The 26083-nt window shown below is 40.0% G+C and overlaps 1 protein-coding gene across 6 annotated transcripts in view; it reads right to left on the reverse strand.

Moving 5' to 3' along the window:
• Positions 1-24136, reverse strand: part of Lrch2 (leucine rich repeats and calponin homology domain containing 2) — an 82563-nt gene extending 58427 nt beyond the window's left edge. For all 6 annotated transcript variants that reach the window (NM_001427706.1, XM_087600708.1, XM_087600707.1 and 3 more), the window contains 1 exon segment: positions 23711-24136. In NM_001427706.1, coding sequence (NP_001414635.1) covers positions 23711-24083 — 373 coding nt within the window. In that variant the 5' untranslated portion in view covers positions 24084-24136.
• Positions 24137-26083: the final 1947 nt, after the last annotated feature.

Genomic DNA, 26083 nt, shown 5'->3' on the forward strand with positions numbered 1-26083 from the left:
TAGTAAATGTTCTAATATTTATGTAAATTGTTGGAACATATCTTCATTATTAGAAACCATAATATCATAAATTTTCAGCTCATAAGGTCTAAAGGCAAACCCAAGCAACATACTGACATGAGACAGACAGAAAGGTAGGCGGGAGGTAGAAAGAAGGAAAAGGATTTTCTGCTTAAAGGAACATAGATTAATGTATAAATTATTTGAAATCAGAATTCAAAATTCATATCATAGGACTGAACTGCACACACACCACACATTACATCAGAATCCATGCACTTGCCATAGCTTATCTCTAATACTTATGCTAATTTTATGCAGTAGCTATCATTCCTTATTATAATTATGAAGCAAAGGCACATTGAATGACATGTCCAATACAGGAAAAAAAAACATGACAGCACTGGGCTCCTGAACTCAAGTAGGCTTCAAAGCCCATGCTCTCTATGTAATTTTCCTTTCCTCCACTAATAGAACCTCCTGTCTCACATTTTCAAATATTCTGATTCCAACCACAAACCAGGGTCAGAGAAACGATTACTCTCCTAAACATATATACACCAAAGACTGATTCCTGTAACAGGAAACTGAACACAAATATTAGTTAAGTCCCAAATTCAGGCCCAGAAATTAACCAACAGTATTATAAAGCCCTCAGCTGTTCCTGATTTTATCAATACACAATTGTTTGCTCTGAGATAAGATATAGCTTTGTTAGCTCCTTAAAATGAATGAGCCTTTATTAGTGTTTCAATATTTTTAATTAATTCATTAAATAAGGATTAAAGAAAACTAAGTATACCAACTTATTTTAAAGGAGTATCACACAATAGATAAAAAATATTGAGTTTATTGAAGGGACCACAAAGTGTCTGAAATTTTAAGCTACTTGTAAGTTAGTTTAAAGCTGTGTATAGATGCTAGAATAGGATATGAGACTCCTGTGTGAGAAATAAAAGACTTTAGAATGCACAGCCAATAACGTGAATGAACAGAATAGTCATCTTTGTTCCCCTTGCCCTTAAAATCCTTCTGAGCCAATGTAGGTGTGTGTATTCTGGTACATCATATCATAAGAGGAATGTGACTGGAGAGTAAAAAAAGAGTTTACGGATATGTAACTTTTTTTCCATGTCTATTTTTGGTTTTTACATTTTCCTATATTGCACAATGGGGTGTTTTTTGAAAAGGAGTTAGATAATTTAAAATATTTAGGTTAAATATTCATTATAATTGATTTAAGTTATATATTAGAAGTAGGAGATCTTAACTGCACTCGTGGCAATGGGGGAAGGGGGATTGTAATGCAAGCACGAACAGACAATTAGAGCACATTAACCTAATTATTTAAATAGTCTAACTCACTTTATAAAACATCCCGTTACACAATATAAAAATATGTAAAAAAAAAAACAAAAAATAAAACATGTATAAACAGTAATGTATTTCCAAATTGTTAAAATATTTTGTCATGATATTTTCATTATTCATGATATTTCACTAAAAAGTAAGGATGGCATCGAAAATCGTAAAGTATAGTATATTTTTGTTATTAATATATTTTTTAAGAAATTCAATCATCTTTTTTTATTTCATGAGTATGATATAGCCTGGAACTCATTCTGTGGCACAGGCTGTCCTCAAATCCACAACAGTCCTTCTGCCTCACCCTCACAAATGCGAGGATTATAATTTGATCCACCAAGACTGGCAGGGTCACAGACTCAGTCTTCAAAGTCATAATTACATAAAGATGATGACCAGGAAAACCTGAGAGTCAAACGAGCACTTGAGTTTTGTTTAGAATTATTTCCTGTTTGTTCGTAGCATAGTGTGCTCTAGTTTACTCTTCATGCTTTGGCCTGCTGTCCTCCCTGGCTATGAGTACAGATAAGATCAACAGTCTCTAAGCTACAAAGAGCTGTCATCTGTAGGCAGATTGAAAGTATAAGTGCTCTCAAAGAACAGTTCTTCCTGTTCATTGCTTCTCCTCTTCCAGGTTCATCAAAACCTAATGGCTGAGGTTTTCTCACCCTTATTTATACAATTCTGCTCTCATGAATTTCATGTTTCCTTTGATCTATAAACATAAGAACCAAAGCAGAATCAACAAAGAAGATCCTTAATATTGGTAGCCCTGCATTACAGAGGCGTATAGCCTGGACTTTCAGACTGTCTGTCTCATTTAGCTTTAAGCGCAGAGAACTAGAGGCTTACAAGTGTGAAAGCTCGACATATATTGCTCTCGATGTTGGATGCATAGGCTTATTGCCCAAGTTGTAGGAACTCAAAACCAGTGGCTAAAGTTATAGATTATGATATGGGTATTAGAAATTTTGGGGCTTCTTTACTCAGTGGCTTTTTCAAACTCTTCTAGCAGCCAGAGCTTTCAGTTCTTGAAGTTCAGCTCCTGTCTTGGGCTCTCCACAGTTTCTTGTCTTCTGTATACTCAACTTTTCTGCCTCTGCGTCTTGGCCATCACTCACCTTCTAATACATCCATTATTCTTAGCTTCTTGCACATTCAGCCCTTAGTTTCTCTCTAGAACTCTTCCACTGTCGCCTAGTGCTACATCTCTGAACTTTGAAGCATCCAGCTTAGACTGCTTTGCCCATGATGAGGACCATTTATGGAAAACACCCAGCATTTTTTATGACCTTAACTGAGGTTTTAATGGACTATATCATAAGAAAAGCCTTGGGCCTGACCCCAGAAGATTGAAAAGCTGCTTGCTTATATAGCTAGGACATGGATGTGGCGTACTTGTGGTCCAAGTGTAATTCTATAAGCCCAGAGCATGGTTTGCTGGTCACAGTTTTTAAGCTCACATAAAGACCAATCAGAAGCCTTGTATAGGAAGTAATGAGAAGCTTTTAGCTGATTCATTGGATAGGCATTCGTGGTAGGTTCTGAGTGAGAAGAACAGCACTATGAACAGGGTCATCTAGAGTGTAACTAGGGTTGTCCAGTGTGGAGTCTGTTTTCAATCATCCAGATGACTTGCCCACTCCTATCAGCTTTTACCCTTTTGAATTAACTGAGTAACAGATTATTGACTGAGTTGGGCCTCAGCTGAAGTTCCTCTGCAGCCATTTTTTTCTAGAAAATTTAGGAGAGAGATGGTGCAATGGAGTGATTGTTAGGAAAGACTACAAATTAATGTTATTCTTATGTTGGACATTGACTGGTTATCATATATCCTAGATTTAACAGAAGGAAAGAAGAAAGATCTTGAGCAAGAGCTTGCCCAAATAAGTTTAGGCTGTTTTAAAATCCATGAAGAAGAAATAACAAGTGAATTGCTGATAATAATGGCTGTCAGGGTTAGTGTAGTTGAAAGTAAAATGTTTTTGAGATACAGGTGGCAGTGTGGTATTGAACAAAACATTGTCAATATCTAAAAATGAAATGTTGATTAAGAAATATGAATAATACTACTGAGAGAGTGTGTGGGTTGGTGATAGGATGTAGGGGAACAGAAAACTCATCAATAACACTAAGATCTTAAAATGTATCTTAAGAACAATCTGGCTTTGTGACAGGGAGAATGGGAATTTTACATGGAAATTCAGTTGGGACTAAAGAAAGTAACATTTAGGAATTTGTAGAAATGTGTTACAGTGTTTTTGAGGCTTTGAAACTTATATAGGAAATAGGAAGGGTCTTTAAAGTTGATGAAAATGGGAGGAAAACATGAGACTTTGCCTGGTTTTGATGTGTTTCAAGTGGAGAGGAACAGCTGACTGGTTATGAAATGGGAAATATTGGAACAGAAACGCTGGATGGTCCTGGTGAACTTCCATTGTTTAGGGAAGCATGTTTGAGGTTAAATAGGGTGCAGATGTAGTTTGGTCCCCAGATTGTATATAACATTTCTTCCTAATAAAAAAAAAACTTGGTTAAGAGGACCAGATTAGGAAGTCAAGTCTGATCTCCAAGAAAACAGCACAATAGAGCAGTGGCCATTGGTTGGAAAATGCCATTCACTTCAACTATCAAGAGAGAAACGAGAATGATACAGCTTGTCAATTCAGGGTCTTCATCTAAGAGAAAATGATACCCTTATTTGGATAGTGAACAGTACACTGGGTTTAGGGAATTTGGTAATCTAAGATAGGGTCTATTTTGACCTTGACTTATTTCAGTCAGTCTGTTGCCCAAAGCCTAGAAAGAAGATCCTTCATTGTAGAAACGTCAGCCTCTTGAGCCTTAGGTCAGACTTTGGTAAGTTTGACATCCTCTTCATGTGTGTGTGGGTGTGTGTGTGTGTGTGTGTGTGTGTGTGAGAGAGAGAGAGAGAGAGAGAGAGAGAGAGAGAGAGAGAGAGAGAATTGTTCTTGCTGTGTCTGATCTGTTTACAAGTTTGTCTAGATAGACTAGGTGGAAGCCTCATTTGGGAGGCAAATTTTACTGCAATGGCCAGCCTGATTATACCTAAATCAGAAACTAAGGGACACCCCTCAAACGCCCCCCACGAATAGTGAAGCAAGAGGTTAACAGGCTTATTTGTTCATCTGGGATCTTGGGAATTAATCTTTATCTTCTGTCTCATGTGCTTGCTGATTGTTAAATCCCCAGAGGACTGTCTAAGATTTCATTCTGTGAAGACCTTTCTAGTATTTTCTAATATATTTCTAATACCCGTGCTGACTGAGGGATGGAATTCATCACCAGGATTGGTATCTTTTCAGGGGAGTCTGGATGAAGACTGGGTGTTTTTTGAAGAGTTTCTGAAGGATGGGTAAGAAAAAGGGCAAGCTTTTCATTTGACTGATGCAGGATTTTATCTAATTTGATCATTATTAATTGATGAGGAGAAACCCTGTCTTCTATCAGGCAAGGAGGCGTCTAGTCCCCTTTAGCATTATTTGAGGAAGTGTGCTAGTAGTTCCATGTCAGATCGCACTTTAAAATTACAGTGTTTCCAGTAACCTAGGGCCGAGCTCTCTGAAGCTTACATTATTAGCATATTCTGTTGTTTGATCCTAAATGTGATATTACTCTCTTGTAGACACACACACACACACACACACACACACACACACACACTAGAATATATATTCATCCTAGTTAGAGCATAAGATATTAAGAACTCAAATTCTTTTGTGACTTGTGAAAGAATTGTACAACTTGACTCTTAATTTGGGAAAGGACGTAACGACACACAGGTGTGGACAATGCCTTTGCCTTCAGGTACTTCTTAGAGCAGCAGGTAGTTCCAAAACCAGGAGCCTGAGAGCAGTGGCCGGAGCCGGTATGGAGCGAGGAGAGTGGAATGGGCTTTAGTGAGGGGTCAGAGGGGTTTAGGGTTAAAATGCAGCCAATACACCTGACTAGCATAGTCATAGTGAGAGTGGGGGTCAGTAGGAGTTGAAAGGGGAAGGGAGATGAATTGAGGAGAAAGAAAGGGCATACCTGCAGGTAGGGCACTTACGAACATAAGTGAGCAAGTTAGAAGAAGTACTGAATAAGAGAGCACAAGACCAACTTCAACCCAAGCGGCAGTAAAGATGGAATTGGAAGAAGGTGCTGTGATTAAGAGAACCGTTTTCAGGCCAGACTTCCTAGACATCCAAGATGAATAAAGGCCAGGTCATACTATAAGACAACACCTAGGTCCTAGATGCTTGGAGACTCCACAATGGCATACGCAGTCTTTCAGCGTCTGTGTAAGGGGGTCCAAAGATTCCTTCTTAGAGCATTAAGCCAGGGTCCCTGGTGGTTAATTAATTCAATGAAAGTTTGGGCAAAACTAGGGCTACGGCATTTGCTAAATGAGAAACCAAAGGGAACTGCCCTTCTGAGGTAGTATGAAATCTTTTCTTTCTTGCCAAAAGTGTCTGAGTTATCACCCCACCATTTATTCTCACACTTTGACTATCTATGAATCTCTGCATTAACTGTTGACCACTGCAAAAACTAGCTTTTCTAACCAATATTGACAGTAGCACTAATCTAATGATATAAACATAGATATTTTGATGGCAACTTCACACAGTGTTCATTCAACTAAACTATAGTAGAAAGTTCTCCTCTAGAGCCTATGACATTTGCCATCTATGGCCTTTTGAACAGGTTTACAGTACCAGGTGTGAATCCCCCTCTTGTAGATTTGTCCTCACATCCAATCAGAAAGCAATTGGCCACCCAATAACAAACTTGCCATTGTACAAGCGTATATATATATATATATGTGTGTGTGTGTGTGTGTGTGTGTGTGTGTGTGTGTGTGTGTGTATAATTGACATGTTGGTATTGTGGCTTGCAGGGCTTAAAGCTGAGTAGGACCATTAGTTTTCTACCCTAGCAGCCTTCATAGAACCTTCCAGTACTGTGAAATCTAACTCACAAGGAGGAACGTTCCAGCTCAGATCTAGCCTCATTTCTCTATGTTCTGCAAACAGAGTATATAATATCTTCAGCAGTACGTTCTTACCATGTAGTTATGGTAGTTTATCAAAGAGCAATTTGAAAAGTCTGAGTTGCTTTTGGGAGAAGTAGAAACATTTTGGGCCTCTTTGTTCAACAGCACTTAAGGGAGGAATCCCATACCTGTAACTTGGTTTTTATTTAATAACTTATGAGTTTTGGTACCTCAGTTTAAATTATTTACAAATTTGTTTCACTATATTATATGAATGTTGATTATTGATATAATCAATGGAGTTGTGGTGCTATTTTTATTAGATTACATTAATTATTGTTCCTTCATAGACTTATACTTGCCTTCAGATGGGTCTAAGCCAAGAAACCATTTGTTTTATTTGATTTATTTCTTAATGTGATACTTTGAAAAAAATTTCCCCATTCTAAAATTCCAGTGTTTTTCATGTTCATCTTCTCTTTTCATGTTTATTTTACTTTAGAAGTTTGTGATAAAGTTCTACGGTTTGTCTTTAAAAATAAAAAGTTAAGTCAATAGTCACTTCATAAATAACATGACACTGGTTCAAAATGGCAAATTTGCAGCCTGTACAATTTATATGGGTTGAAGGGTAGTGCCATTCTTAAACATCACTTTGATGTTGATGCCATTACTCTGATTCCTTAGACATTAATTCATGGTGAAACTGAAGAATGTTACTGAAATTCTTAGAGACGGCTCTGCGTGTAGCCCCTCTTCCCACTTTTAATAAAGTCTCAACCTTCCATATGATTTAACTGATGCATGACTCACAGTCTTTTCCTCATAGAGCACGGATGTAATGTGCCCCTCTGGTTAGCAGCTGTGGTTTCTTCTTGCAGTATCTGCCTTTGTTGGTACCCTTGCTTTTCAACGTGCCTGTGCTTGCAAGAGTTTCCCTCACTGTTTCTTGCTGTCCAGTGAAATCTAGTTGATTCTACTACATGTTGACTTTCAAGCAATTTTTCTGCATTTTCATCAAATATCTACAAGCTACTCCCTTCCCTCCACTATACTATGGCCCACATTTTATTTAATCATGGACATTTCAAATGTTATTCGCCAACATCCCCTTAACCCCTCCCCATCCCATTCTATATGGGTGTTCCCCTCCCCATCTTCCCCCCATTACCACCCTCCCCGCAACAATCACGTTCACTGGGGGTTCAGTCTTGGCAGGACCATGGGTTTCCCCTTCCACTGGTGCTCTTACTAGGCCATTCATTGCTACCTATGCAGTTGGAGCCCAGGGTCAGTCCATGTATAGTCTTTGGGTAGTGGCTTAGTCCCTGGAAGCTCTGGTTAGTTGGCATTGTTGTTCATATGGAGTCTCGAGCCCCTTCAGCTCTTTCAGTCCTTTCTCTGATTCCTTCAACGGGGGTCCCGATCTCAGTTCAATGGTTTATTGCTGGCATTCGCCTATGTATTTGCCATATTCTGGCTGTGTCTCTCAGGAGAGATCTACATCCGATTCCTGTCAGCCTGCACTTCTTTGCTTCATCCATCTTATCTACTTTGGTGGCTGTTTATGTATGGGCCACATGTGGGGCAGGCTCTGAATGGGCGTTCCTTTAGTCTCTGTTCTAAACTGCCTCGCTATTCCCTCACAAGGGTATTCTTGTTCCCCTTTTAAGGAAGGAGTGAAGCATCTGCATTTTTGTCATTCTTCTGCAGTTTCATGTGTTCTGTGCATCTAGGGTAATTAGAGCATTTGGGCTAATATCCACTTATCAATGAGTGCATACCATGGGTGTTTTTCTGCGATTGGATTACCTCACTCAGGATAATATTTTCCACTTTTATCCATTTGCCTATGAATTTCATTAAGTCATTGTTTTTGATAGCTGAGCAATATTCCATTGTGTAGATGTACCACATTTTCTGTATTCATTCCTCTGTTGAAGGGCATCTGGGTTCTTTCCAGCTTCTGGCTATTATCAATAAGGCTGCTATGAACATAGTGGAGCACATGTCTTTTTTATATGTTGGGGCATCTTTTGGGTATATGCCCAAGAGAGGTATAGCTGGATCCTCAGGTAGTTCAATGTCCAATTTTCTGAGGAACCTCCAGACTGATTTCCAGAATGGTTGTACCAGTCTGCAACCCCACCAGCAATGGAGGAGTGTTCCTCTTTCTCCGCATCCTCGCCAGCATCTGCTGTCACCTGAGTTTTTGATCTTAGCCATTCTCACTGGTGTGAGGTGAAATCTCAGGGTTATTTTGATTTGCATTTCCCCTATGACTAAAGATGTTGAATATTTCTTTAGGTGTTTCTCAGCCATTCGGCATTCTTCAGCTGTGAATTCTTTGTTTAGCTCTGAACCCCATTTTTTATAGGGTTATTTGTCTCCCTGCGGTCTAACTTTGTGAGTTCTTTGTATATTTTGGATATAAGCCCTCTATAAATATGCGGTGTGAAGCAGTAATATAATCCTTTTTTTCTTTCTAGCACCTATTTTAATTTTGTTTTGTTTTTATATTCCAAGTATTGTGTGTGTGTGTGTGTGTGTACATTTTCATGTGAGTTGAGGCACACATGTGTGAGAGTAGGACACAGGACAATCTCACGTTGTGGCACACTTGTCCCCTCATTTAAGACAAGATCACTTGTAGTCCCTGTGGCTTACCACAGGCTATCTGGCCTACAAACTACTGAGAATTCTCTTGTCTCTGCCTCCCATCTCACCTAAGATTTTCAGAATTGCAGATCTGCAGTAGACCACAGTCAGTTTCACATGAGTCCTGGGGATCCAAACTCAGGTCCCAATGCTTCCACGGCAAGCACTCTATTATCTCCAGAGAAATCTTCCTGTTCCTTTTCTTTTTTCAGTTAAAAATAATAACCTTGCTGAGGGTAGCCTCAGCAAGGATTCCTAGTAATGGAGGGTACTGAGCCTGAACTGGCCACTTTCTATAACCAGGCAAGGCTCCCAGGGGTGGGACTGAGATATCAACCTTCAGGACCTCACCTGTCTTGTCTGCAAGGTGTGCTGCGGTAATTCTGGTTCAGAATTTATGAGAATGGCCAACCAATGGCTGGTCTAAATTGAGACTGAAGACAGGAGAAAGAGCCTGTGCCTGACACTGCCTAGATGGCCAGGAACTGGACACTGAATGGCTCAAAGACCTAGGGTAGAACCGAAGATAACTAACAAAAACGTTAGGGAAATGATTTTAGCGATTGTGCTATACTCATAAATTGGTACCTAACCCAATAACCATCAGAATGGATTCCTCCAACAGCTGATGCTAGCAGGTACAGCAACATACAACCAAACATTGTGTGAAGCTTGGGAATCTTTGTGGACAGAGGGACAGTATAGCATCCAGAGGACACCAAAGAATATGACTTATATAATCAACTAAACACAGCTCATAGAAGCTCACAGAGACTGAATGGGACTGACCTATGTCCTCAGCATAGATGATGTGCATGTGTAGCTGGTGCAGTTTGTGGGAGTGAGAATGTCTCTGACTCTTTTACCTATTCTTTAGAACCCTTTTCCTCATATTGGGTTGCCACATCCAGCCTTGGCATGAAGGTTTGTGCCTAGTCTGACTGCATCTTGTTATGTCATGTCATGTTAATAACACTGGGAGGCCTGCTCTTTTCTGAAGGGAAATGGAGGGGCAAATGGATCTAGGGGGATGGGGGCACTGGGAATTGTGGAGGGCGGAGAAGCAACACTCAGGATGTATTGTATGAGAGAAGATTAAATAAAATTAAAAAATTATATATAGCTCAGTGTGGTAGCACACCCTTGTAATTGTAGCACTCAAAAGGCAGAATTATTGGAAGTTTAATGCCAAATTGAACTGCACACTTAGTACTCGATAAGCCCGAGTTATATAACAAGACTCAGACTCAAAAGATTATAATAAAGTTATTAAATGGTACAATGGAGGAAAGCTACGAACTGCAATAAAATATCACTGCTACTATAAAAGGGGTCTAAAATAATCACTGCTGCATGTGAAGGACGAAATCAAAGGAGGATGACCAAAAGGCAGGTGACAGAAGGATTAGCATGGAGTGACTACAGAACAAGAAACATTCAAAGATGGGAAGTTGGATACTTTAGAGAAGCAAAACATAGTTTGGTACTCTGGGACTGAATAAAGGCATGGGAGCTCAGTAAAACAAGATGCGTTCCTTAAGAAAATAAATCGTATAACATCCCATATGAATGCAATAAAGGACAAAAATGCAATGATTATCTCAATGCATAGGCAAATCATATGCCAAAACCCATTGCCTTTTAAAAATTAAAATATTATAAACTAGTTCTAGAAAGAAATTTCTTCAACCTGATGTGGTGGTTCGAATAAGAATGGCTCCCATAGTCTCATATGTAAGAATGCTTAAGTTATCAAGGAGTGGAACTTCTTAGAAAAATTAGGACAAATGAACTTTGTGAAGTAGGTGCAGTCTTGTTAGAGGACGTGGAGTGGCCTTTGAGATTTCAAGAGCCCAAGCATGGTCCAGTGTATCTCTCTCATCGTGCTCCCTGCAGATCTAGATGTAGAACTCTCAACGTCTCCAGCACCATGTCTGCCTGCAAACTGCCATCCTCCCTGCCATGATGCTATAATAGACTGAACCTCTGAAACTGTATGCCAGCCCCAACTAAATGCTTTCTTTTATAAGAGTTGCCTTGGGAATGGTGTCTCTTTACAGCAATGGAAAGCCTAACTAAGATACCTAATAAATGCTATGCTCAAATACCAAAGTTAATATCATATCTATTGGGAAAATACTGAAAGTGTTATACCCTTCCAAACACAGCCAAGAAAGGCCCTTTCTCACTATATCTACTAAATATTGTACCATAATTCATATTCAGGACAACTAGGTAAGAAACAGAAATGAAATGCATCATAATGCAAAATTAAGACTAAGTTTTCTTCAGGGATTCAGATTCTGAGGGCACCCAGGCTCCAGTAGATGGTCCCACACCCAAGTATATACACACAGCATGAAATGGATTCTGGACTAAAACAAAATAAGTACATGGAGGTGGGAGGAAAAGGTGGTAGGAAGAGCTAAAAGACGACCTCAACAGGAAGGAATGAGGGATATTGATTTGATCAAAACACATGACATGCATTCATGATGTTCTCAAATAGTGTAATGCTGTTCACTGCTTGGCCAGCTCACCTTGGTACTACTAAATGTGCAAGTACGTGGTGGAGAGATGAGAGAGAAAGACAAGCAGAATGGTTTGAGCACAATGAAGGGGGGTGAAACTGGAAATTCAAGGTTGTGAGGAACAGCCTGATGTGAGCAGTCAGCACTGCTACTGGAAGCAATGGTGAAGTCCCAGCCCATCCTGCCACTAGGGGTCATGCCTGGGCTGGTGGAAACACAGCAGCAAAGGTCTGTGTCTATATCCATGGCCCAGGTTACCACCAAATATCTTGCTCATGTCCCTTGTGAGGGCTGCTGCCTGGGACCAGATTGGTGTCCAAGGACAGTACAGAACTGGCCCCGTCCCTCACTGGTTGTAACACTGGGGAGAGAATGCCCCAGCCACACACACACCTCACCTGGCCAGCACAGTAGAGCTGGCAGGGGGTATGGGGTACAGGGGGTGGGCTACCCTAAGAACAAAAGCCCTCTTCTGCCATGAGGTGATCTGGGCTCAGGAGAGATGCCTTCTGTCACCCTCTCGTCCCAGTCACCTAGAGCAGATCTGGCCGCAAAGTCATGAAAGCAAGATAGCCAGTCCCACACCACGATGGCTATGGCATTCAGGATAAAGAACCCTGAAGCACTAGGGCAGCACCTGGTGGCAGAGGCTAGGGTGAGTCAGTCCCAAGAGCAGGAGAGCAGGAGAGCTGGCCAAGCCTCTTAGGTAAGCTATGAGGCAGCGCTGGAAAGCTGACCCTGGTGGTAGGGGTGCAAGAGAGCTGGTGGGCTACCACACCCAATGTGGCCCACCCCAACATCTACCCCATCTAGGAACTGCTGCAGTGCATGAAGAGGCTGGTTCTAGAGATCCAAACCTGCAGAATCTCCAACACACAGGACAAAAAAGGATATGCCAGAGGAGTCCTGGTGAGGATTCAGTATTGATAGTGAAGCAGAAGCCAGAGGCCTCAAACCAGACCAATGACTCATTGCAGTGAGCATTTGCAAATAAAGCTATCTGGGCAATAGGGATTTTAGTGTGTGGTACACCATGACACTGACACACTGCAGTGCCCATGGTGAGGAGTTTTTTTATTTGTTTTGTTTTCTTTTGGGAGGAAGGTTGCAAGAATGGATATGAATGGATGGGGAGATGGGTGGGATTGGGTAGATGACGTGAAATTTACAACAGAGCAATAAAAGTTTTTTAAAAGACTTGCAAAAATACCATTTTAAATTAGAAAATACTAAAATATAGAGGACTGGTGTTCATAAACCCTCTTAGAAATGTCTATGGAGGAGCAAAAGGAGACATCTTGTCCAGCATGACCCACAAACTAAGCCTGATTTCTAGTCTGTGTACAGGAAGCACATGAAAACGTGTGTGCGCGCGCACACAGACACACACACACACACACACACACACACGCACACACGCACACACACACGAGATTTCCATGAAAATATAAATTGTAAACTAATTTGAAGTTTGATATACAACCTAGCAATTCCATTTCAAAGTATATAAAAGAAAACAGGTTTCACGTATACAAGAGCTATGCTTAATGTTTACAGGTTGATTGCCTGCAGGAGAGAAGGGGGTAGCATAAAAAGTCAGAGAGAAAGTGAGTAACAGTGTAGCAACTCAAAAGAATGAATTATACTTCACACCGAAAACAAACAAACAAAAAAACAAAAACAAATAAATCTCGGAAACTTAACTTCGAGTAAGAAAATATAAAAGTTACTAGTTAACGAAAACCTGGTGTAATGTTGGGTTTTTTATTTTAAAGCTTTGAGACAAAAAATAAGAGAATGGGACTACAGCTAACTGGCTTGAATGTGTTTTAGCAACCAGTGACAATCAGAGTTTCTCAACCCAAAGCATAGTCGAACAAGTGTGGAGAAACAAACTGACCTTGAAGCAAAGATGAGGTAGACAGATCAGAAACTGTGAGACACTGTTGATAGGACCAGTTCAAGGCAAGGAAGAGAAGAGCCAGAAAACAGTGGCAGTGAGGACAGACAGGAAGGAAAGTTATTCAAAAGTCTCTGGTGAACAGGCACCAATTTCTAACTGATGGAGAGAGAAAGAAAAGAAGTTGGAACAAGCCCCACATCCTGATCTGAGTAACAAGACAAGAGTCATCGACAAGAGCTCATTATCTGATAAGCTGAGTTTGGGGAAACCTTGAGATGACCGTATTTGTAACGTTCTATGTGATCCTCTTTCTAAGTCAAACTATTCTCACTAAAAGTCCCTGTGATGTTCCTCTAGTCCAATCAAATGTCATCCCAACCTCTAAGCAGGCAATGCACACTCTTTTTACTTACAACACCTTAACCTTCTTCAAAGTTAAATTTCTGAAATGATGGTTACCATTGATGCTTTGCGAAAGAAAAAAATCTTCATTTTTTTTTCTTCGTTGTGGGGATTGTTCTTTTCACTGAAAGATGCACGGCGACATTCCTCATCTCTGCTTACTAAAATTATCAGCACCACCCCCAAATTATTACAGTGAAGTCTTTCCAGTCCTTGTTCGACTATGCTTTGTGTTGTGTAACTCTGATTGTCAGTGGTTGCTAAAACACATTCAAACCAATTAGCTGTGTCTTAACAAAACATTGCAGAATCCCATTTTCTTATTTTTTGTTTCAAAGGTTTAAAAAGTGAAACCCGATATTACACTATGTTTTCTTTAACTATAGTAACTTTTTTATATTTTCTTCCCCAGTATTAAGTTTCTGAGATTCATCTGGTTGTTCGTTTGATTTTAGTGTATACATACACACACACACACACACACACACACACACACACACACACACACAGAGCATACATAATTACAACCTGCTCAGCCTGTAAATCTTGTTTAGGAAAAAAATGTTTTAAAACTCCCATATGAAAACTTTTCTTTCACATGACCTCAGATAACATTAGGAAACATACAAGTGTTATCTATTATAGTCCATACACTGGTTTAATGTAAGTGAAATTCTATAAATTTAAATCTCTTTGAAATGGATTAAACAAAGACTTAATGTTTGGGACTGAAAGTAAAAAACAATGGTACAAAGCCCTGAGTTTAATACATAGTACCCCACATCAAAAGCAATTAAAGTTTGACCTTTAGTACATTCAGTGAATTAGCTGAAGTTGACACTTAAAGTTGAATCGTTATAAATTATCCCATACCATTTTCTTTCAATACATTAAATGGTACTCTGGAATGTAAGGTGTGGATTTTTGTCCTATAAAGGAGATGTAGAGAAATCTCTAAAATTTTCAGAGTACTGACTCTACAAGAGTATTACAATGCTCCATTAATTATCTGAGCACACCCAAGCATGAGGAAAGAGAGAAACAGTTATAATTTGAATCTCTTAGTGGCATTGCTTATTTTGCTCTGCTTGCTTGTTTCCATTTTGAAACTAGCTCTCCTGTAACAGAGGCTGGCCTCCTATTCCCTATCTGGTCAATTAGGAAGATTGAAATTCAGACCGTCCTGTTTCCTGTCCAAATGATAGGGTTACAAACATGCTCTACAATAACTGGTTTGTGTGGTGCTAAGGAATGAACCTAGGGCTTTAGGGATTCGAAGCAGCCATTGTATCAACTGATTTACATCCCAAGGCCAAGATTTCATCTCCTGTGCCACGCTGATAACGAATCTCCAAGGCATGAGGTTAGTTATCACTCAGTTTAAGCATCATTCTGAGTGAGCTACTGGGTCGATTAGGGAGAATGTCCATTTTCACTCAATTCCACTAGAGTTTGAATACTACATCCCAGAAAGTCAGTATGCTATAATCCTTAAATACTTGGTACTTGTAAAAAGTATTCCCAACATTATTTTTGTTGTCAATGGTCTTGATCACCTATTTCTAATGCCATATAAATGATCCCAAGTGTCCTGGCTACTCACTTGACTATATCTGGGATGAACCAAAACCTGAGTGTCTAGTATATGTGTGAGAGAGTGTTCTTGGTTTAATTATTTGATGTGGGAAGACTCAAACTACATCTGGGTCTTTTGAGGAGGGAAGATGCAATGTAATTCTGGGCCACACTTTTGGGTGTCAGTCTATATGATGGACACAGAAGAAGAAAAGTGCTTGCTCTTTGCCTGCTGGCCCTCACTCTCACTGGCAAGTTCTTTCACAGGCATGAGAACCCACTTCTTTGGGATTCTGGCACATACTGAAGGTCATCTGAGATAACCAGCCTCATGGACCAAAATACTATTGGATTCTGGGACTTTCTGTTGGTAAGCAGCCACTGTTGGACTTGCAAGACCACACATAGCTGCAATACACTCAGAGAGATAGATAGACAGACAGATACAGAGATATAGATAAAAATATATATAGATAGATAGATATAAGTATATAAATAGATGATAATATAAAGAAATATAGATATACATTAGTTATAATTATATAGTTACTTATATAGTTATAACATCTATATAATAGTATATATAATCCATAGAGATATATTCATTTATTCTATCGGTTCTATTCCTCTAGAGAACCCTAACTAATTATAACTAATTTAAATTGAAATATAAAAATGTAAACGTTAAGCAACACATTCCATCCAAATATATGGCATCCCAACTATCCATTTCTGTGTGTATTTTTGCTGTACTTCAAATATGTAGCCTACCTTTGTTTTCTTGCATCAGAATCAAACACAGGTCTTCCTTCACGTGTGCTAGACAAGGATTCTAATCCTGATCTAATACTGAGCTACATATCTCTCTAGAGCCTTTTTTTTTGGTTTGACACTGTTTCTTATGTACCTTGTAGTTAGCCTTAAGTTCAAAATATTACTGTCTAGGGGCTAGAAAGATGGATCCATAGTTCAGAGTGGCCACTGCCTTTGTAAAAGAGGACAAAGGTGCTGTTTCCCAGAACCTGAGTTTGGTACTTCACAACTACCTAAAACTCCAGCCTGAGGGAATCCAACACTCTCTTATGGACCTTAGTACACCTTCACTCACACATGCACATACGCGACGCCCCCCCCACACACACACACATGAAACATTATATGAACTAAATAGGTTATATTTAGGAGTATATGTATATTCATATACATACATTCAAACATTAGTAACAGTGAAAAAAAGAAGGCCATGAATTTAAAGGAGAGTAGGGAGTGGTTCATGGGAGGATTTGGAGGGAGGGAGGATAAAGAAGCAAGAGGTGTAATTATATTATAATCCCCCCAAAAGAAGAAAGAATGCATTACTCTCTTAGCCTTCAGATGGTTGGTATTATAGATGTACATCTACATACATGATAGCTTCCTTTCTTTCTAGTTTACATAAATGCATGAAAAGCTATGTGAGTAAATAAAAGACGGCATGACATAGATGATAGGCATGGAGTTGAATAAGTGTGTATTTTCACAAGAAGTAACTTCTATATTTGTATTAACTGTTTTATAATAATCAGAAAGCATTCCCAGTGGATATAGCACTGTGTAATTCTTAATCAATACTTTGCCCTATACTCCCCAGCAATCACAGAAACTCCCTTATATTAAGTACTATGTATTCTAACATTATCAAAGCATTGTTTAAGAGGATAAATTAGAATACATACGCATTATATATGAAGAGGCACAAATCAAAATACTTTAACAATGACTTTCCTCCCAATTCAAGCTAAAATTTTATTTTACTCTGCAAACGTGAAATAAAAACGTAAAAGAAATTATGGGATCACTATAGGATTAGTTCCAAAGCAAATCCGTTCAAGGTTTAGCAGCTCAGATATAATCTACAGCTATTAAAATGTGAGTCAACTCTGAAAAATGTGTTTTACATTCCTTTCTTAGGAAGACACTCCATAAGGAAAGGCAGATACTTGATTCAGGTCAAAAAATTAAATCACAAATTTGTTCCACTGAATGCACTAGCAAGACCTCCAACTATGAGACCAAGTCAGAAGTTGTTTTTACCTGGCTCCATTTTACAATTGAATACAATGTACCATATCCTACAGTTGAAGAGGTGAGCCAACACATGTAGGAAATCCTAGAGTCAATTCCTGGTTTACAGGAAAACATGTGATTATCTGAGGCACAGCACAATCTGGCAAAAGAATGCCTAAACTGTTTTACAGACATAGTGCTCATGGACAGAAACGTTACTGTACAATGCATCAGAGTGAGTAGCTAGCTGCAAGTAGGCTCAAACACATCCACTTAGTCGCAGCAGGAGGGAAGAGGAAGTTGTGAAAATGCTTGAATATGTTTGGGTAACCAGTAAATTCTTTGTTGGTTTTCTTTGTTGGTTGGTTTGTTGGTTTTTCAAGACAGGGTTTCTTTGTGTGGCCCTGGCTGTCCTGGAACTCATTCTGTAGACCAGGCTAATTCAAACTCTGGTATCTGCATGCCTCTGCTTTCCAAGTGCTGGGATTAAAAGTATGTACCACTTTTGCCCAGTGCAATAAATTTATTTTCAGGCACAGTATCCAAAAAGTTCATACTAAGTCTATAAGCAGGCCACATGAAAGAAGAGAATAAGTGGCTTTCCCAGAATGGATAACAACTTTTGGATCCTTCTTTTTATATCGTTTTTGGGTGAGAGGTTGTATCATCACCGTCGTCGTCATCATCATCATCATCATCATCATCATCATCACCACCACCACCACCACCATCAAGAGTTGAGAAAGTGGATATACTCAAAAGAATCACAAGGACCAACCATTAAGTGAGTTCTCTAGGAAAGGTATAAATGCCTGTTGAATGTTAATCTTCTCAAGAGGCTGTCATAATCATGTAGCTTTGAGCTCCATCCCAGGAAAGGAGAAAAGTGAGCCTGAAGTACAAGAGGGACAAAAGAGCTGGGATACATGAATAAGGGACACCGTAAGTGCAGAGAAAAATGGAAAATGTCACCAGAGATACACTGTGCCAACAGCTGTCGTCTTGCCATCTCCCATCTTACCAGGCCTTTTAGAGGCAACAGGGCTTCATGGCTACCTAATTTGTAAAGTTTGCACACAGGAGGAGCTATAAGGCTAGGATACCCAAGAACACTAAAGAAAACCTTCGGTTCCTAGTAAGCACATTTTATAGAGCAGATGCAAAATAACACTGCACTAGAACCTGAACACTTCCTAGTTTGGGTTTGGAACTTCTGGACAAGTAGGTTAACCTTAGGTTCACCACTAAACTTCTGTCTGAATTTTCATTCACTCCAGCCGGAATTGTTTGCATTTATACAACCTTGACTGTACATTGAATTCACGTGGGAAGATTTTGTTTAAGTATCTTGGCCACTGAGACCCTAACTTAATTGGTCTGGGGTAAGGCTTTGGCATTAAAAAAAATCCCTTGTGATTTTAATGTCTAGCCAAAGCAGGAAACACTGGTATAGTTCATCTTATGCATGTATGAGGGAGAGTAAAATAACACAGAAAGCCTTCCCTTCCTTCTCCTTTGGAAATTTGTCGATTTCCCTTAGGTCAATATTGTTTTAGCTCATTTTCCAACAACCACTTAATTAGCAGAATAGCCTGTCTGCTGTTTTTAATTCACTTTCCAACCACTGTTTAATTAGCAGAATAGTATCTTAGCTAACTTCATTTCTTCCAGTCCTACTTCCATTCAATAAACCACCTCATGCTTGTCTAAATAATCAGTTTGGTTCTGAAACATTAACCAACTAAGAGACATTGTAAATATACTGTAACAATGCCATTGAACAGTATCATCTTTAGGAAGATAGTACGCATCTATGTATGTTTGTGTACATATATAACCTCACATATGCTCCATTTGCCTTCAATTCTGAGGTGCCTACTTTTATTTACATAAAATGAACATGATATCTGTATCCACAAACATTGCTCCTAATTAGTAGATGGATGAATTTTGTCAAGTGGCTCACATACTGCTATCTCATTTAAATGAAAAAGAGAATACGACAAGATCTATTTTACTCTACCTGACTGTGATATGGTCTCTCAAAGAACGTACATTGGAAAAAAATTGTCTGGCATTTCATTCCTTTTTTAATTTGTTGTTTTATTATTTTTTAAATAAAATCACATTATTGATTTTTAAATAAAATCACTTTTTTCTAATCAGCTCACAAATAAAAACATTTTTTATACACACAGCTGATTTAAGGAGGCCACTCAAACACTTGTCCAGGCCCAACCCTATCCATCTCAGTGAACTGCTATACAATTAGAATTCTAATTCTATACAATGCCATTCTAAAGAGACAGAGCTTCTCTTAGGGTTTTACACTTTTACTATCAATTACATTTTTCTTCAATTGTCTGCTACAAAAATTTACAAAACTATGAAAGAGTTAAAATCAAGAGAGAAAAAAGTGTCTTTATGTCCTTTTCATAATTCACATGTCCTTTTACCTATATCCCATCCTTCCTCATCACCTAATAGCATCCTCTCAGTTGCCTTTCCAAATGTTATAACTACACCCACACTAATAGCAGTATATATACATTATATATATATATATATAAATATATTACACACATACACATTCACACTGTAGGCTAGGAAATAAAACTGCTAATCAACAAATGTGCTAATTAAATCTGCAGACACTTTTCAAAAGAAGAAACCCAAATAGTATGTATTTTTTTTAAATACTTAACATTGGTAGTCATTGGATAAATGCGTATTAAACTACTTTGCGACTTCACCGTAACCTGGTCACAATGCCTATCATCAAGAAATCTAACAGCAAATGTTGGAGAGAATAGGGTTGTGGGGGGACAATGGGGGGAAGTGATCCTTACTCATCGCTGGTAGAATTCACATTAAGACAGCAGGTATGGAGACTAATTTGGAATTTCCTCCAAAAATGAAACAAAAGAACCCCAACCGTATGAGCCAGCTATACTCCTCAAAGAACTCTCCAAATCAGGTAGAGTTGCACATCAATATTTATTGCTCCTGTATTTACAATAACAATGAAATGGAATGAACATTGACATCAACTTACAAATGAGTAGATAACGTAAATGTACTACGCACACAAAATAGAATGTTGTTCAGCTGTTCATGGAAATGAAATTAACAGGCAAATGGGCAGGTAGGTTTAGAAAGCACAGTCTTAAGCAAAGATAGCCCAAAGTGAGAAAGAGAAAACCTGCCTATTCCCCCTCAAATGTGCATCAGAGCTTATAGTAAAGCCGAGGTAGTTTGAAAAGTCCTATCGGGTGGTTGCTCATGCCTATAATTGGGTGAGACTGAGTCAGACGGGTTATCTCAAATTCAAGGCCAACCTGGGATACAAAGTGAATTCTTCCAAGCTAGCCAGAAATACTGAGACTCTGTTTCAAAGGTGTGGGTAAGGGGAGCTGGGAAAATGACAAAGGGTAAATAAAGTCCTGTGAACAGAATGACAATTGGAATCCAAATCCCCAGAACCCCTGTGAAGAACAGGCACAGTAGCTCAGGTATTTATAATCCCAGCACTCCATTAGGAAGATAAGAGGAAAGGCAGCAGAACCCCTGGGAGATCACGGGTCAGCGAGCCTGGACTACTCAGAGTCCAGGATACTCCTATCTTTAGGTAGACAGTAAGAACGGATACACAAGGAACTCCTTTGATGAGCACATGCTGTCCATAGAACCCATATGTCTTCATCCATCCATAAGCGAATATTTACACACAGGAGTATCATACACAAAGTGTGTGAATCAAGAAGAGAATGAAAAAGAAAAGGAAGAAAACACACAAATGAAAACACCTTACTCAGCAGGTAACGTGTTTGTCAGGCAAGCATGTGTATCTAAATTTAATTCCCAGAATCTACATAAAAAAGAAGATAGATGGGCACTTTTTTTGTTTGAACCCAGAGATCACAGATGTATCCTCAGTGTTCTCATTCCAGTCAGCCTAGCCTACTTGACAACTTCAGAGCAGTGAGAGTCCCTCTCAAAGAAAATAAAATGCGCTGCACCTCAGGTTGACCTCTGGCCTTCACACTCATGTCCATATTTTCCTAGGCACCCTAGTACATGTTTGCACTAGTACACACACCAAAAGGTATACCAGAGAGACACTAGTAAAGACTAAGAGGTAAGCGATCTGGGTACACAGAGCGCCTAAATAGCATGTGCAGAATCCTGAGTCTTCAGAATCAGCACCAACAAAACGGACAAATAGGGTTCTGTGCTGTGCTGAAGTTTGCCCCAGAAAACCAACCAAAGGTTTAAGAGCAAATGGTTCTAAGTGAATAAAATGGTACACATGTTTGTGAGAAATGTCACTATACAAAGAAAAGAAGGAGGGGAAGGAGAAGGGGGAGGAGGAAGAAGAGGAGGAAGAATAGGAGGGGGAAGAATAGGAGGAGGAAGAGGAGGAGGAGGAGGCAATATAGAATGGGAACACTAAAGGAGTGTATATACCTTTCAAGTGGCTCTCCATCTCCTCAGGGAGAACAAGGCACAAACATAAAGGGAAAATAAAGCCAGCACTGTCCAATAAGTAGCAAAGACAATAAGTACCCAGGAATTCAAAGCAACAGAATACTGCTATGGATTCTAAAACCAGCTTCTTGGAAAAGCTCCTGCATGCCAAGAATCTTGCAACGAAGATGAGGCAGGATCACACAAAACACATTTGAGGGGCAAAAAGCTGACCTAGTTGGAAGAGAAGGCAGGAACATTTGTGAAGATAAGGTTGCAGTCATTAACCTGGAATGAGACAGTGACGGCTAAGATGCTTTAACTTTCTCCTACAGGTAGAAGGAACCATTACGGTTATAATGAAGGTCGGAAAAACAAATCCCTACAATCATGCATTGTGGAGCCATTTTTTTCTTGAAGCTTTTGAAAAAAAAAAAAACACAGCAAGGAGCACAGATTGCCAATACCAAGCCATGAGTATGTGAATAGAGTGTTTGGGCAAATCTGTTCTCCATATAGGTGTAAACATCCAAACGTGCTTTCCAAAATACAAAATCAGATCTTGATTATGCATTCTTTAGGCTGATGCCTGAGAGGATTATTGAATAGGAAGCTTCAATATGAGATTTTCTTCCTCTTCTATCCTCTGCCAGTGCATGCATCTTGATTTGATGTCTAGAAACTGAATGCACTCAAATTGTCTGGTTTGTAAATAAGGTTGTTTACTGTTTCCCACCATGCATGAATTTCCTTACTATGTTGCTTCAAAACCACTCCATCGGTTCAAATATTTTGGTGCATAATTTATTTCAGCAGAGTATATGGGGTACATAAATAAAGAATTAAAAATTGTGAGAAAAGAAACTTTCAGCAAACCTAAACAAAGCTAAAATAAGCCTCACGGGTTTAGGAGGAGAGCGAATTCGTAACAACAGCAAAAATACCAGCCACAACAAAGACTAACACAGGGTATAGGCTAATCCATTAACCATCAACTCCATAAGAAATGGAATAATTTTTTTCTCAAAAATGCCCAAACATATTTTTGTTTTGTTTTCGGCTATACAAATTAAAACTAGCATCACTCAAATCCAGACTACCTTTCACCCAATAACCAAACACTTAAGTGATTGATGATTTAATTTACTAGTACAACAAATATTAATCTAACCACCATCACCTCTCGACACCAGGAAATGAACAAATAAAATAAGATAAAATAAAATCCACTCTATAAGGCACACACGAGAAGAAGGAAGCCAAAAATATCCTAGGATGATTAAAGAAATCCACCATGAGACCACAGACAAACAGCAAGCCTTACTCTGAAAAGGGCTATGCCATTCGTGCAGGCAAGGATGCCTTCAAGGAATATGTGGGGATTATGATATTTTGCATTGTCTGTTCTCAACTCCCCTCACAGCTTCCCACCTACTCAGTGTTGAGGTAGGGAAAGATAAGACCAAGAGTTCAAAGAAGTGCATTGAGGAAGGTGTCAATAAGTCCCTTCTGCCTGCATGCGTGCGACTCTCTTTAACAATAATGCCCCTAACGCCACAGCACCTTCCCCATCATCCCTAGGTTACTGGCGCCCCTCTTTCCCGCTGCCTGCATTGCCCCTTTGCGGTCACAGGAGGCTGCTAGGATTCCGGGACTCCCGCCGCCTCTGCGCGCCGGCCCAGCAGACTCTAACAAGGCAGCCACGCAGCCACCCACTCCCCATCCTCCTTCCAGGCCCCGTTTCCCCTCCCCCCAGCCTGTCACCTGCTTGGGTGGTGTCCGTCAGGTCGTAACCGCTGCCCGGGAACTCTCTGAGTTTCCTGCCACTGAGGCTCAGGATGCCAGAGTTCCCCGCCTCCTCCAGGGCCCGGTCCAGGCTCCTCACTGTGTGCTGAGGCTGCAAGCTCCCCGAGTGCCACTGCGGCCCATTGGGGAACGGCTGACCGAAAAGAGTCGGTACCGGGATGGGCACCGCCACGGTCCCGCCACAGCCGCCACCTCCTCCCGCCCCGGCCCCGCCACCTCCTCCTCCACCACCACCTCCTCCTCCTCCAGCCGCGCCACTGCCACCGCCACTTCCACCTCCACCGCAGCCGCCGCCCCCACTGTTCCCACCGCCTCCCTGACTCGCCGCCATGTTCCTGGGAGAGAGAATAGCCCCCGACAATACTCGGAGCCTGGGCCGCGAGTGGAGGGGGTTCTTAGGACGCATGCGCAGGCTGGGGGTGGGAGGGGGGCGAGGGAGATGGTGGGAAGGAACCCCGGACTAGTGGCTAGGAGGTGTCGCCCACACAGAGGACCTTGGAACGTGCTCAACGCTTGTTAAAAGAAAACCAAGGATCCAAGGAAGGATGCTAAATCCGGGGTCCGCTGCTTTGGGTACCAAAGTCTCCGCGAAGAGGTACCAGGTTAACTGGAGGTCTCTTGGGCTCTGTGCCTCCTCCCCCTTCCCCCAAGTCTCTCAGAGTGCTTTGCCTTTTCGTTCTGCAAAACAAAAACAAAACAAAAAATGTGAGGTGGGGATAAAATGACTCCTTTCAAAATGTATAGACACAGCTCTTGGGAGAATTAGGAGGTAACTGGCTGAGATACTACAAATATTTCAAGAATCATCTTTTAGTGCAAATATACTAAAAGAAGTATTGGGAAGGAAACCGAGAACAGTATTGAGAATGAATCATAACTTCCATTCTGCTAGCCTTTAGAAACCCAAAGTAGGAAGAGACCTTAGATGTCTTCAAGGAAGCCTCTCCTTACAGTGAGTCTCAGCCAAACTGCTGCTTTCCAAACTTGGAAAAACAGGTCTCCACATTCTGTTCCATTACTCTTTGAAGTTGTTCCAAGAACTCCAAAATATCTCCAGTTTCTTCTCATCACGTCAGCATTGGATGATAAAGGCGCTTTGATCATCAAACAACCTTAGAAAGTATTTTTGAAATACAGGTTTTGGTTTAAATGGAATTCTGACGATTTGATGCTGGGAATTTGAAGCCAATCAATCTTGGGATTTAGAAGTTCCTTCTTACAACTTAAAGAGATGGTTAATGTAGAGGCCAAAGAAAGTTGAAAGTCGTTTATAAGACATCGTGGTGCCTCCGTAATCTGACCACAATCTTTTTAGGCAGATAGGTAGTGAGCCCTTTCAGCTGCTTCTCTGATTCCCACTGTCTACTTATCTCCCAATGAGTCTTCAACTCCATTCTCTACTACTCAATGAAGTTATTGGGGAAAACAATCAGAATGCTTTGGCACGTCTCTTTATCATTAATTCAAAAAACGTGTGCACATTACTCACATCTTTGTGAATTTGAACAATGTACCACAGTCTCAGAGAAGACTGCACCAAGAAAAATGATCTGCCATTGGCTATATACTTTGAAAAATAATATAGGAAAGAAAAACAATCTGGCTCAGTGGCTTGGTGGCCATAGAGGGCTAGCTGAAATGAATGTAAGAGAAAATTGCACTCACCTCGGAACAGGAATCACAGAATAGGACTTAAACTGAACGTTATACTGGTAATTAGCAAGTGAAAATGGTTTATTAAATACACTGGTAGGAGGGGGAATTTAGATCAGTATAGAGCATTTGCAAGGTCCTGGATTTGCCCACCAGTACTGGACAAAAGAAGGTCCCCAAACAGCGTGCCCATTTGTAAAACTTGGGTTGGATTTGGTCACTACCCAGACTGCCATCCAGTGCTCAGTAAGTCTGTTTTCTCCCAAATAAGTCACTAAACCCCACTCCTACCACAAAGAAATATTCCATCTTATAATTCCCATCCCTTATGTTTCAAATCACACAATGTACTAATTGAGACGTTCCATGATTAAGAAGGATGAAGAATGAAACTGAATTCATTAGTAAGAAAAATTAGGAAAGGAACTATTTTAAGAATCACTCGTGGGCTAGTTCAGTGGTAGAGTCCTTCCTGAGCATGTGGAAGACCCCAGGTTTCATTCCTAGAATTGCAAAATAAATGCATAAAAGATATTTACAAACTAAGAATATTTGAATTTATTTTTAAAACACTGTTTATGCTCCAATATAAAGATGGTCTGAGGATAAAAATTCTTTTTTAATAAACTCTTTTTAAAGATTTATTTATTTATTATCTATAAGTACACTGAGCCACCA

The sequence above is a fragment of the Rattus norvegicus genome, chromosome X (genome assembly GCF_021556685.1).
Source record: "Rattus norvegicus strain SHRSP/BbbUtx chromosome X, alternate assembly SHRSP_T2T, whole genome shotgun sequence".
NCBI lineage: Eukaryota > Metazoa > Chordata > Mammalia > Rodentia > Muridae > Rattus > Rattus norvegicus.